At 40.0% G+C, this 12,058-nt stretch overlaps 1 protein-coding gene across 2 annotated transcripts in view; it reads left to right on the top strand.

Moving 5' to 3' along the window:
* Nucleotides 1-11,120, top strand: part of MAN1A2 (mannosidase alpha class 1A member 2) — a 187,248-nt gene extending 176,128 nt beyond the window's left edge. For both annotated transcript variants that reach the window (XM_032303107.1, XM_032303105.1), the window contains exon 13: nucleotides 5,176-11,120. In XM_032303107.1, the coding sequence (XP_032158998.1) occupies nucleotides 5,176-5,308 (133 nt within the window). In that variant the 3' untranslated portion in view covers nucleotides 5,309-11,120. The remainder of the gene's footprint in view (nucleotides 1-5,175) is intronic.
* The last annotated feature ends 938 nt before the right edge of the window (nucleotides 11,121-12,058 follow it).

The following is a 12,058-nucleotide window of genomic DNA, read 5'->3' as shown; positions in this document are numbered from 1 at the left end:
CAAGCATGATTAGAACAAATTGCAACTACAATGAAATACTACTTACTACACATGTATTAGACAATCAGAATAGACCCACACCTGCAGAGAGATCTCCCTTTACTTTTTGCTTTGGACTTGAGTGGAGATGTAAGGTACAGAGCATCTTCTAATTTTGAGAAGAAAGTCAAGAAAATCTTGAAGATCCTGATGACCGGGGGCGGGGTGGGGATTAGAAACCAGATCTTCTGCCAACCCAGAAAATCCTCTCCACGAATATATCAGAGAAAGAAAACATTTTAGAAAACATTTTTATCATTGGATAAGCATGAAACCAGGTGGCAATTTGCATCACAGGCAGATTGCAAAGACAGAAAGAAATTTCACCTTTCCATATAACCAGGCAGATACAATTCCTTATATATGTGTTCCAAAGATAAATTGTAACTTGTCCGTATGTAAGAATAGTTCCTGCATGGCACTATTTGCTATACATAGTTCATTCTAAATTCATGTTGGGGTGATTGGGGTGACCATCTGTGCTAATCAATTGTCTTTATTCAAAGGAAAACTGACACTGCTGTCTCTGATAAGGGTTAGTTAGAGCTTTAGAGAGAAAGCCACCTGAGCTAGAGTTCCACAGTGATAGGGACACTGGGGTTCATCTTCCTTGATGATTACATTGCAAAAGCAGGCCACTAGGAGAAACTAAATTGTACAGCTGGCAAGAAGTTTATTCAGCTTTTAAAAAGATTTATGTACATTTCAGAGAGACAGTTAGTTTTCTCAAGGCAGTGAGCTAAGAAGAGGGAAGGAAGGATAAGGTGTTTTGGCACCAGGAAAAATTTAGTATTTTATTAACCTTTATAAAACCCAGAGCTCTGATAGTGTTTTACTGCTAAATGAACCAGCTTAATTGTTATCATCTACCTCTGGGCTTTTGTTGTAGAAGCTAACACCCACTGTTCAGGTAGTTTAGGTATCTTGTATCCTGCAGGCAAAATCATCCTAACTTATTCAGCCCCTAAGGGCAGAGGAAAATGAATCCCTCCCAGCTCCCTTATATCGCAAGACAAAGCCTAAACCATTGCAGTAATCAGAAATATCTGCTTTCTTCAGTTTATCTTTAAAAAAAAAAAAATGCATGTGTATTTTGCTTTGGATTTGTAATATACCCACATTAGTTTTAAGATTTCTTCTTTCCCCACCTCTTCCCCTAAACAAAACAAAACAAAACAAAAAACACTTTAAGATTTGAGAGGAGATGTGGGGAAAAGCAGAGAGGGGCAGGTCCTTTTGGCGAGATTAAAAATTGTATGTTTTAATGCAATTTTTTTTTTAAAGATTTATTTATTTGGCGGGGAGAGGGAGGAGGGAGAGAATCTTCAAGCAGACTCCTCGCTGAGTGGGGAGCCCGGGGAGCCAGTGCAGGCTCCATGATACAAGCCATGAGATCATTACCTGAGCCAAAACCAAGAGCTGGAAGTGTAACCACCTCAGCTACCACGTGTCCCAATGTGTCATCTTTTAGAATTTAATTTCCACTGAGTATGTTTCAATTTAATTTGATTGCTTAGCAGTCTGTTCCAAAGACATTGTTTAAACATTAGAAGTATAAATGAAATGGAAGTTTTAAGTAAGTTATTTTTCAAACAATCAAAGGGTTTTTTTTTTTTTTATGAGTTACATATACATGTAAATGCAAACCTTTTTAGAGTTGTAACATCTTTCCGTGATACACGGAACATTGCCATTGGTAGTTGTGAAGAAGAATAAATGAGTCACCAAGGCTTGTTTGATAAGTCAGCATAGAGGCCCAAGTACGTAAGTACATGTTAACTTGGCAGTTGGTTCTTTCAGCTTTACCATTTCTGTGTTGACACTTAAATTTTTCTCCTCAGATTTGGTTGACTTCTCTTGCTGAAAACTTGCCTGTTCAGTTACTACCAACACTTGTGTTGAGATGACTCCTGGCATCACCACCTTGAAATACCTTGACTTTAGATGAGAGACAGCTAAGAGAGACATAAATGAACATTTTTAAATAGCTCTAAAAAGTAAGCTACACGTCTGTTCAGACTGAGGTCCTTAATAGCATCTTTTCATATGCCTATAGGCTTTTGTCAGCACCCTTGTCATCTATTAAAACCTTAGTTTTAAGAAAATTCATACTAAAGGAAAAATGAGTAGTGTGGTAGCTAATTTAGATTATAGACTTTTCTCAACTTTCACAGCACAGATCACGCTTCTCCAGTTCTACTTTTAAAATCCAGGTTAGGGACGCCTGGGTGGCTCAGTTGGTTAAGCAGCTGCCTTCGGCTCAGGTCATGATCCCAGCGTCCTGGGATCGAGTCCCACATCGGGCTCCTTGCTCCGCAGGGAGCCTGCTTCTCCCTCTGACTCTGTTTTCCACTCTGTCTGCCTGTGCTTGCTCTCGCTCACGCTCTCTCTCTGACAAATAAATAAATAAAATCTTAAAAAAAAAAAAATAAATAAATAAAATCCAGGTTAAAAGTCTTAAATCACTAATAGTATACCATGTCCTCTACAGCTTTTTCTGAATGTGTAATCCAAAATTAAAAAGAGTTATTTAACTATATTATTTTAATTTCAAACATTGATTTTGTTATAAATTTGTGAGAATATGTATGTGGTATGTGTTTATATGAGTGTGTGTGTATCTGTGGGAATCTGTGACAGTGTGTATGAGTGTGTGTTGTGGTATGTGTGTGTCTATGGGAGTGTGTGGTCTGTGTGTGGTTATGGGAGTGTGTATGAGTATGTGGTCTTGTGTGTGTCTGGATATGTGTATGTGAGGGTGTGGTGTGCATGTGTCTGGGAATGTGTGGTCTGTGTGTGTGTGTGTGTGTGTGTGTGAGAGAGAGAGAGAGAGTGTGTGTGTGGTCTTTGTGTGTCTGGGAGTGTGTGTGTATGTGTTTGTGAGAGTGTGTGGTCTTTGTGTCTATGGGAGTGTGTGTGGGGGGGGGTCTGTGTGTTTCTGTGGGAGTGTATGTGTGAGAAAGAGAGAGTGTGCATGGTGTGTGTGTGTCTGTGGGAATGTATGGTATGTGTGTGTCCCCGTATGTCTAACCCCTGCTCTCTAGTCTTGCTCCAGGCCCCTTGGACCAAGCAGCAGTGCTTAAGGTCTAGAGGTATCCTGGAGGTCGGGGTGGAAGTTGTGTTAGTTCCTAGGGTTGCCTTAACAAATTACCAGAAACTTGACGGCTAACAGCAATTTCGTCTCCTGATTCTGGAGACCTGAAGTCTGAAGATCATTCCCTCTTGTGGCAGCATAGCTTTCATCCCTGTCTCTGGCTGCTCATGACCTTCCTCCCTGTGTGCCTTTGGGTCCACATCTCCCTCTCCTTTCTTCTGCAAATTTCAAGTTACTGGATTTCGGGGAAGCCCTAAATCCAGGATGATTTCATCTCAAGATCCATAATTGATGACATCCTCAAACACCCTATCTCTAAATCAGGTCCACATTCTGAGAATCCAGATGGATGTGAATGGGCGAGGCGGGCACACTGTTCCACCCACTACAGTAGTATTCAGTCAGGTTCCTTTTATTATTATTTTAGGGAGAGAGAGCTGTGGGGAGGAGCAGAGGGAGAGGGACAAGCAGACTGGGAGCTCAGAGCCCAACGTGGGGCCCAGTCCCTTGACCCAGACGAGATCACGACCCAAGGCAAAAACAGAGAGTCTGAGGATCAACCGACTGAGCCACTCAGGCACCCTTAATAAGGATCTTTTTAAAAAATGATGGCTTAAAACTAATATTCCTTAAAAAACTAAAAATAATGTCCCTTTTTGTTATCTAAAGCCTGCACATTCATTATTTTCTTGATTTTTATAATGGTTGTGTTTACATCTGGTACTTCCATAGCATCCCCCATGGAAAGGAATCATTTTGTGGGAGACTTTTGAATTTTCTCTCTTCTCTTTCAAGAAGTGTTGAAAGTAGAGCAAGCCTGACCCATCAGCCCATATTTAACCAAGACACATGGGATTGCACAGAACATTGCACAAACATACTGGATATGTTTGTGCCCAGAACTCCAAGAGCTTGTGCTTCCGGCCTCCCTACAGTAGACCCAGCAGACCCAGCAGTCTCTTGCTACCTCCAGCCAAGTCTGTTTTTTTCAGTTCCAGCTTCTCTGCCCATGACGTGGTGAATGAATTCGAGTCAAGCAGGTCTCAAGGTCTAGGGTCAGGGAGGTTGGAAGCCCAGTTACTCTCCATTCCAGCTTTACCAGTTACAATGTTGCCTCAGGGCTGTCTCTTTTTACTTGGTCATCTAGGAACTGTAATGGTAATCAGAAAAGATATTAATGTGCTATTTTTAAGATAAAGGAATTTCAGCAAAATCATTGTAAAGGAGTTCTTCACCAAATCCTAATGAAGAGTTAGAACCCAGATTTCCTGACTCTCTGGAGTTGGTTTTTTTATGCTCACCTTAAAGACCCCTTTAATAGAATTTAGATTGGAATATGCCCAGCATTATAGGTAACAATTATTGTTTGTGTCAGCTCTATCACCGTGGCTTGCAGTGCCCATGGGGAGGTTGGGAATCCTTGCCTTCGTGTACACAATGCTATTACCTATGGAGAGCAAGCACGAAATTCTTATAATCCATAGTGTTTCTGAAACCTTCATTAAACAGTTTGTATTACCTACTGGAAAAAATACAAAAACTCCTAAAGTATCTGTATATAAAAATCCCTGCTAGGTCCAGATAATATGCTAGTTATTTCCTTTACTGTCTGATAATAAATGTGAATTAATCACCTTCTACTTGCACTATGAGCTCTGTAAGCTGCCAAAGTAGATGATTGATCTTATGTGTGACTTTTAAAAGAAAGCCTGTGAAAAATCACAAAGTGGTTTGTTCGTTCACGATGGAGCCAACTTACACCTTTGCTGTCTGATGTGCTTCCGACAGGTGTCTGGACTTTGTTAACTGTCTCACGTCAGCAGTCCACGGGTGCATCTTACTGGATTTTCATATGCACAGCACTATTCTAGAACATGTTGTTACTATGTTTTAGATCGTGTGAGTGAGTGAGTTTTATTCTGTGATGTGTTTTTCTTCAGAGCTCTTCAGAATAGGCTTTTGGTTTCCTCAGCTGCTGTAACTAGCTCACTTGATCTTGTTGAACTCTAATTGAAGCTCATTTCTCTCCCTTTTATTTTCAGATACTTGTATCTGCTGTTCTCCAGTGATGACCTTTTACCTTTAGACCACTGGGTATTCAATACAGAGGCTCATCCTCTGCCTGTATTACATTTAGCCAACACCACACTTTCAGGAAATCCTGCTGTTCGATGAAAGCAGCTCCAGAAAGACCATTCTCACCTGTATTTTGTTTACATGGACCACTACAGAAATTAGTCTGGAGAGGGGGCTTTGGGAAACCTGGACCTCGTAAGTCACCATGGCAGGGTGAAACATGACTGTGCCCCACAGGACTTTTCAACTTGTAGATATCTCAACTTTGAAATGATTCCATTTTATACCTGACCAAAACATATTCTGGTATGCGTAAGACAAAGACCTGGTGTGCTTGGATTCGTAAAGAGATGGTCACAAGGGAAATTTTGCCTGTTACTACTATATTGTTTTTAGAGCCTGGAGTCTGGAGTCTGGACTGCCTAAGAATAAGCCAAGAATGTGGAGCACCTTGTGGGAGTGAGAAATGGCCTTGGGAACCAATTCTATATGTGTTCCTTCCAAAGCGGAGCAGCTTTCAAATCAAATATTTACTTACTGGTTCTCCCCCTTTTCTCCATTTTTAATAATGGAAGGAACTAGAACAGACTAAGAACGGTGGAACTGCATCAAGAGCAATGAAGACTGGAAAAAGAAACCCGAGTACCTGTCCCTGTTTCAATTTTCAAGTTCCCCATTGGACGACCAGACTGGCAACCATTTCAGATCCCAGTGTATCCCATTGAAATTTCTTGGTTAAATTTAATTTTCTCTGGGAGCACGATCTCACAAAGAATACTCTTCAAGTCTTTGTCTCCATATGGAATCATTGAAACTGGTATTTATCATAACCACTACTTATGAGCCTGGGTTTGGGATTTTGTGCATGTTGATCAGTCTAGTGTTGGTAGCATGACCAAAAGTGGGGGAATCGCTACAGTTTGTCGCCTTGAAACCTGTTCTAAGAGAAAGCCTTGGTTTTGTTGGGAGGAGACTTTTTTTTTTTTTTTTCCAAACCAGCAAATCTACCAGGTGAACTTGATCCACTTTAACCTTGTTATAAATTTAGTAAAATCCCTCAACTTAACAACTTTACGTGGCTTGGCAAAATTCACCATGCTATTACGCAGCTCTGAATTTACCCAAATTTCTTTTACAACCTATTAAATCAAAAAACAAAATACAATGAAACTTGCTTAAATGCTCTCTCTGGAACGGGAACAGGGCATCCTTTATTTATTATCTCATCAGATGAGTGAGCTTTTCACAAATACTTTATGTAAAAAATAAAATTCAGCTTTTATTTTCTGTAAAGGTATTTATAGAAATCCAAAGAAGAGCTTCAAAGTAATTTTTAACAGAAAAAAATGTGGTATAATTAATCATATTAACTAAATTCGGGATATATCTAAGGGAGTTTCTCTTCCCATCAATAGATTTTGCAGTGATACTTATTTTTAAAGAAATTACTATTTCTTTATATTTGGGGGGGAAGAACTTAAATTTTTTCAAGAACTGTATTGTAAGATAAGTATGCTTATAAATTTTCTGTCCCTTGAGTTTATGTCACAGTGCAAGACACTTTTCTTCTTTACATTTAATACAAACAGCTTCCATTGACAATAAAAGTTGGGAGCAGTGTAACTAGTCTAATATTTACTCTGAATTTGGAGATTTCATGAAACAGTGTTTAGGGAAGAAGCCCACCTTGGAATTCTGAAGGCATATTTTCTTATTTTGATAGCTTTTCTGTGTAACCTTTTAGCATGTAGTAGATTTAAATTGGAGAAAAGATTTAATAAATTAGTATAATTATTTTCTAGGGGTGATCATCTTATGCCACCAAGAGTCAAACAATCCTCACGATTTAGGAGATGACCCGTAAGTGGTAAATGCCCCTTTTTCTCAGTATATCTATAAAATAAGGATGTGGAGTCGGTGCATTATTTACGCTTTTAAGAGAGTTAAATTTTAGCACACATTTTTAAATTATATCTTTTACTATTTGAAAGATGGAAATTTTTAAATGAGAAGGGTAGATGACTAACCTGAGAAAGGGAGAGTATTTTTTTCTCAAAATGTGTTGGCCTTCCTCCTAAAAATAGCACAAGTCCACTTACGAGTCCCTAAAAAGTGTGAACAACTTGAGGTAGCAAACAGCCACTGGGCGCCTGGCAGGGAACCCACCCACACTTTGTTCAGAAGTGTGCAGAGTAAAGGGGCCTCCTTGGGCTCCCGGGAGCCTCTCAAGGAAGGAGAAGACAGAGCCGCCTCCCTGCCAGTGCTGGGTTTCTAGGTCTGGGCTGACTGGGGCTTAAGGGGGGCGGAGAGGTGCCAGAGCATGGCCAGTCCTCGCCCAGACGAAAAATCTGAGAGGGGCAGGGGATGGGTGTTCACCACCGCCAGCTCCCTTCCCTGTGATGAGAGAAGACTAGCTCTTCTCACAATGTTTCCATTGTTTCTTTCTCTGAATACCAAAGGCAATTAAAGTCAGCTACAAATGACTTGCCAGTGTCATGTTTTGTTTTTGTTTTGTTTTGTTTTGTTTTGTTTAACAGATTTAAAAAATTATTTCCTGCAGGATCAACCCTTATCCCATATTCCACTTAGTTTCCAAGAATATATTTACTTTCTACAGTCCCTTACCTATCGTCCTTTGCATTTTGTAGACCTATTACTCAGGTTAAAATACTCGTTACATGTATAAGACCTTCACAAAGAGCCTACAGATGCTCCTTTCCAGGTGCCTCTTCAGAGAGCTGACATCTCACTTTGTGCCTTTGGCACAAATGTGCTAAGTACATAGATCAGTTGGTACATAAAAGAAAAGAAAAACAGAGGTGTGAACACCCCCCTCTACTTCCTGCATTTCTCTTTTACAGTTTTAGAGTCATACTTTTTTGTTAAAACCAGTCTAAAGTTGTTTAAGCCAAGCAAATGCAGCCCTAACAAAAAGTCATCTCTGCAGGAAAAAAGGCCCCCGTCAGAGGGTTCTTGTTTTCTGGTGGGTTGCATGTATGTATTGTTTTGTCTGACACCCACTTAACGCCTGTCTTTGAGCAGTTATTTGTATGTAAGAGTGAAGCCTGGGTATTGGAGGAATGTGTTCCTTTTGTGGAAATGTTGGCCCTCATTTCTTTGTGATGTCAGCTAAGGCACCCCTGGGCTGCCCTTGGTAGATCTTAACCAAGCAGTTTGGAACTGTGACCATCAGCTTCTCATCTCCACTCTCCTTTGCCAAAGTCTTTGTCTGAGCTACCGATTTGTTGATAAGACTGTGCTTGCCATCCTCGCTACGCAGTTTTCCCTGCAGCCTGAATTTCTGTGAATGAGTGCACGAGTGAATGAGAGAATGAGTGAACAAACGTGGAGTCCCTCGGCAGGTGCCGAGCATCGCGCCAGGCCCTCTCAGGCATTAGAACGTTTTGTGATTCCGCTGGCATTTTCTGTGTAAGAGTAATTCATACCATTTTAAATGTTTTCCAGTATGAATTATGTCACAAAATCCTTAATTTTATATTTCATTTAAATTAAAGAGGAAAAAATGGTTTATAATATATTTTAAGCAATGTGTCACTATATAATACTAACAACTGTAATTGTGGTTAATAACTAAAATCTCTTGGAAAATGTCAAAGAAATACTTCTGATGCAACGTTGACTAAAATATTTACTTTAGAAATAAAAACATTCTTATTTTGCTATATCTCTTTAATTATATAATCAAAAATTAATGTTTTCTAGAAATGCTGGTTATTTTCTATTCAAAAAATTTTGTCACATAAGTCATGGGTAAAATCTGCAGTTGTAAATTGTTCTTGCTCTTCTGAGGGCCCTGGTCATGGTCCCGTGCTGTTTAATATAAAGAAAAATATACTAAAATACGTATAAGTTCCAAATAACAAGTTTCTAGTAATCGTATTTTGAGTTTTTCTTTTTCATTAGGTCTCCTTTCCTTCAAATTCTCTAGCTCGTATCTTTTCCATTCTTTACATAGATATTATGCATAAATACAATTATACACAGATTTTTAATATTGTCTGTGTTTGTTAACAAACACTAACAAACACAGTTGTTAACTAGTTTTGGCTACACAGATTCTAAGCAGAATGGTTGAGTAGCCAAATATGATGTGGAAATATTTTAATGTACTTTTCTGGTTCAAGAACACAGGTGAAGATGATCTTCTGTTACTTCAGCTCATTCAGATCATGATGGAAACATTCTTTGATCTGTAAAGGGTCAGCGAGCTTTTCTGTAAAGGGCCAGATAATAAAGACTTTAGACTTTGTGCACCATACAGTGGCCTAGCTCTACTATTCAGTTCTGCTATTGGAACATGAAAGCTGGTATAGATGATACGTAAATGAAGGGGTGTAGCTGTGCTTCAATAAAACTTTATAAAAACATAGCTGGATTTGGCCCATGGGTCATAGTTGTTAACCTTTGATCCCAAGTATAATTTCTGTAAGATCCTTATGTATCTTTTCTCTGTTTGAGTTACATAATTCATTTTCAAAGCAAAAAGACTGTGTGTATGTATGATTGTATGGGTTTGTGTAACCTAAAGCTCTGTATTTTGTTGTCTTGAAAGTAGATCTACTCTTGTGGCGTCTGTTCAGGTTTCAATCTGATACGACCATCATGAAAGAAGCATTTGTTGTTGTTGTTGTTGCTGGTGGTGGTGTTCGGGGGGTGTGCTGTCAGCCAGTTTCCTTGCCTTGTCATTTAATGCTATGGTTCCAGACACCCCATGTGATAAGGAGGGTCTCTGTGGTGTCAAAATATTGTAGTTTCTCCAAGTTGGGCCTGCTCGTTAACCTCTGGACCAGGACTCCGGCTTGTTGGACATGCAAGAGCTCCCCCCACCCCTTGAGGACTCTCAGGTCCCTCCAAGGGGAATATGATAAAATCTCTGACCTTTGTGCTGCAAAAGCCAATCTCTTGAAAAATTTGAAGCAACAGAAAATGGGTTATGTGCCTCATTCGCCATTTGGCAAGCCACTCTTCCTTTTTCAGACTGCAGAATGGTGCTGCCTGTTCCCTCTAGAACGGCCTAAATCTGAGTGCAGAGGAGAGAGAAATCCAGAAGGAGAGTTCCCTTTTCTCTTACTGGATAACTTGCCTCAGATCCTTAACAAGTTCATTGCATTATTTCAGAATGTCAGTATGCCTCATATCTAAATGAAAGAAAGCATCCCTCAGCGTCAGTCTATTTCCATGACTGAGCAGCTCATCTCTTTTAAACTTTGCTTGAGCCCGGCAGCACTCATGAAATTACTCCAAGTTACACGACACCATAGTTCTAGTATATACGTTGCAGTGCACCAGCCATCATGACAGAGAGAAGTTTCACTAGTGGGTTTATCAAATAGGCATTTCACTCTTTGGAAATTCTAGAGGAGAGGAAGCCTGTAGATGAGCTGCCTTGCCTAGGTCCAGCCTGTGCAGAGTGCTTCAGTTCTGTGGGTGTGAGTGTGAAAGCACACAAACACACACACACAGAAACCCACATCTATGCATGTTAATATGCACAGGGTTTTTATCGCAAATGTCTTGCTGCTACCGAATTCTACAGAATTCTACGGCAAATTGCTTTCCGGGACACTCCATGGAGAGAAGGTCAGCTCACTCTTGGGAAAAATTATTTCTTAGAAAACAAATTAGTTTTTGTTGGATTAATTAAATAAGGTATCCCCCATTTTAATTCCTGGATTTGGAAATTGAAATGCCATTCCTCAATCTCACTGGTCTCAAATTCACTGATAAAATTTTTCCCTTAATTAGTAAGCGGGGTGAGTATAACCCCCTAGATCGGTACCCACTGGCCGCACTTGAACTGATTTCCAGTCATGTCCTCCATATGTAATTTTTATAAATTAAAGGTAATATTGTATATTAAAGATCAAATAAAGATGTTCCTTAAGTGAAAGTCTGTTTACTCTTCATTCGTACCCACTGATGCCAACCGAGTTCAGTCTTCCTACTTGCATGACAACTTTGGCTTTTATAGTAACTGGCAGTCTCCAGTCTCCTAGCTTCAGAGAGCATTTCTTTTGGTTCAGCTAATCGTTAACATTTATTGGTTTATTGATTTTTTTAAAAAAGATTTACTTGTTTTGGAGAGAGAGTGCATGTGGAGGGGAGGGGCTGAAGGAAAGAGAGAAATAGAGAATCTCAAGCGGACTCCCCATTTGGGAGCCAGCCCAACGCAGGGCTCAGTCCCAGGATCCTGAGATCATGACCTGAGCCCAAGCTGAGAGCTGGAGACTCAACCGACTGAACCACCCAGGTGCCCCTGTAAGGGGTAGTTTTTACTCCATCTGGTTTTGAGAACTGACAGTCTTCCAGGGTTACCGTGCCTGGTACCGCTAAGATCCAGTCCACCCTCTGAGGTCATCAAGTTTAAATGCTCCCTTAATCACTGGATCTCAGTCCGTCACATTAAAATTTGACCTGATTCTTGAGCAAAGACGGGCTTTGAGGGGGCTTGAGGAATAGGATCTGCTAGATTTTAGCAGTTTAATCTCTTGACACTGTAAAGACACAGGATATCTAAAACCCTGAGCCCATGTGGCATCAAAGAAAGTAGCAGTAAAACCTCAAACAACTAGTTTACAACCAGGGTCTCGTTCTTTCCAGCACAGTGGATTTCAGCTTGATCAAAATTTCAAACAAGGGAATATACATTGTGGCCACATCAAAATTCATTGCAGACTTACCTCTTCAAGAGCAACTAAAACAGGACCAGGTAAAAGAAGAGAAGGTCTCTGGGTAACTGCGACTGATAAAATCTGGGCCTCTGCCAGATACCTGAAATTTCCATCACCATTTTATTAGGTTAGAAAAGACTGTCAACATGCAGATAAC

This window comes from Mustela erminea, chromosome 10 (assembly GCF_009829155.1).
Source record: "Mustela erminea isolate mMusErm1 chromosome 10, mMusErm1.Pri, whole genome shotgun sequence".
NCBI lineage: Eukaryota > Metazoa > Chordata > Mammalia > Carnivora > Mustelidae > Mustela > Mustela erminea.
Note: the sequence above shows the minus strand (reverse complement) of the source record. Positions and strands in the feature narration are given on the sequence as shown.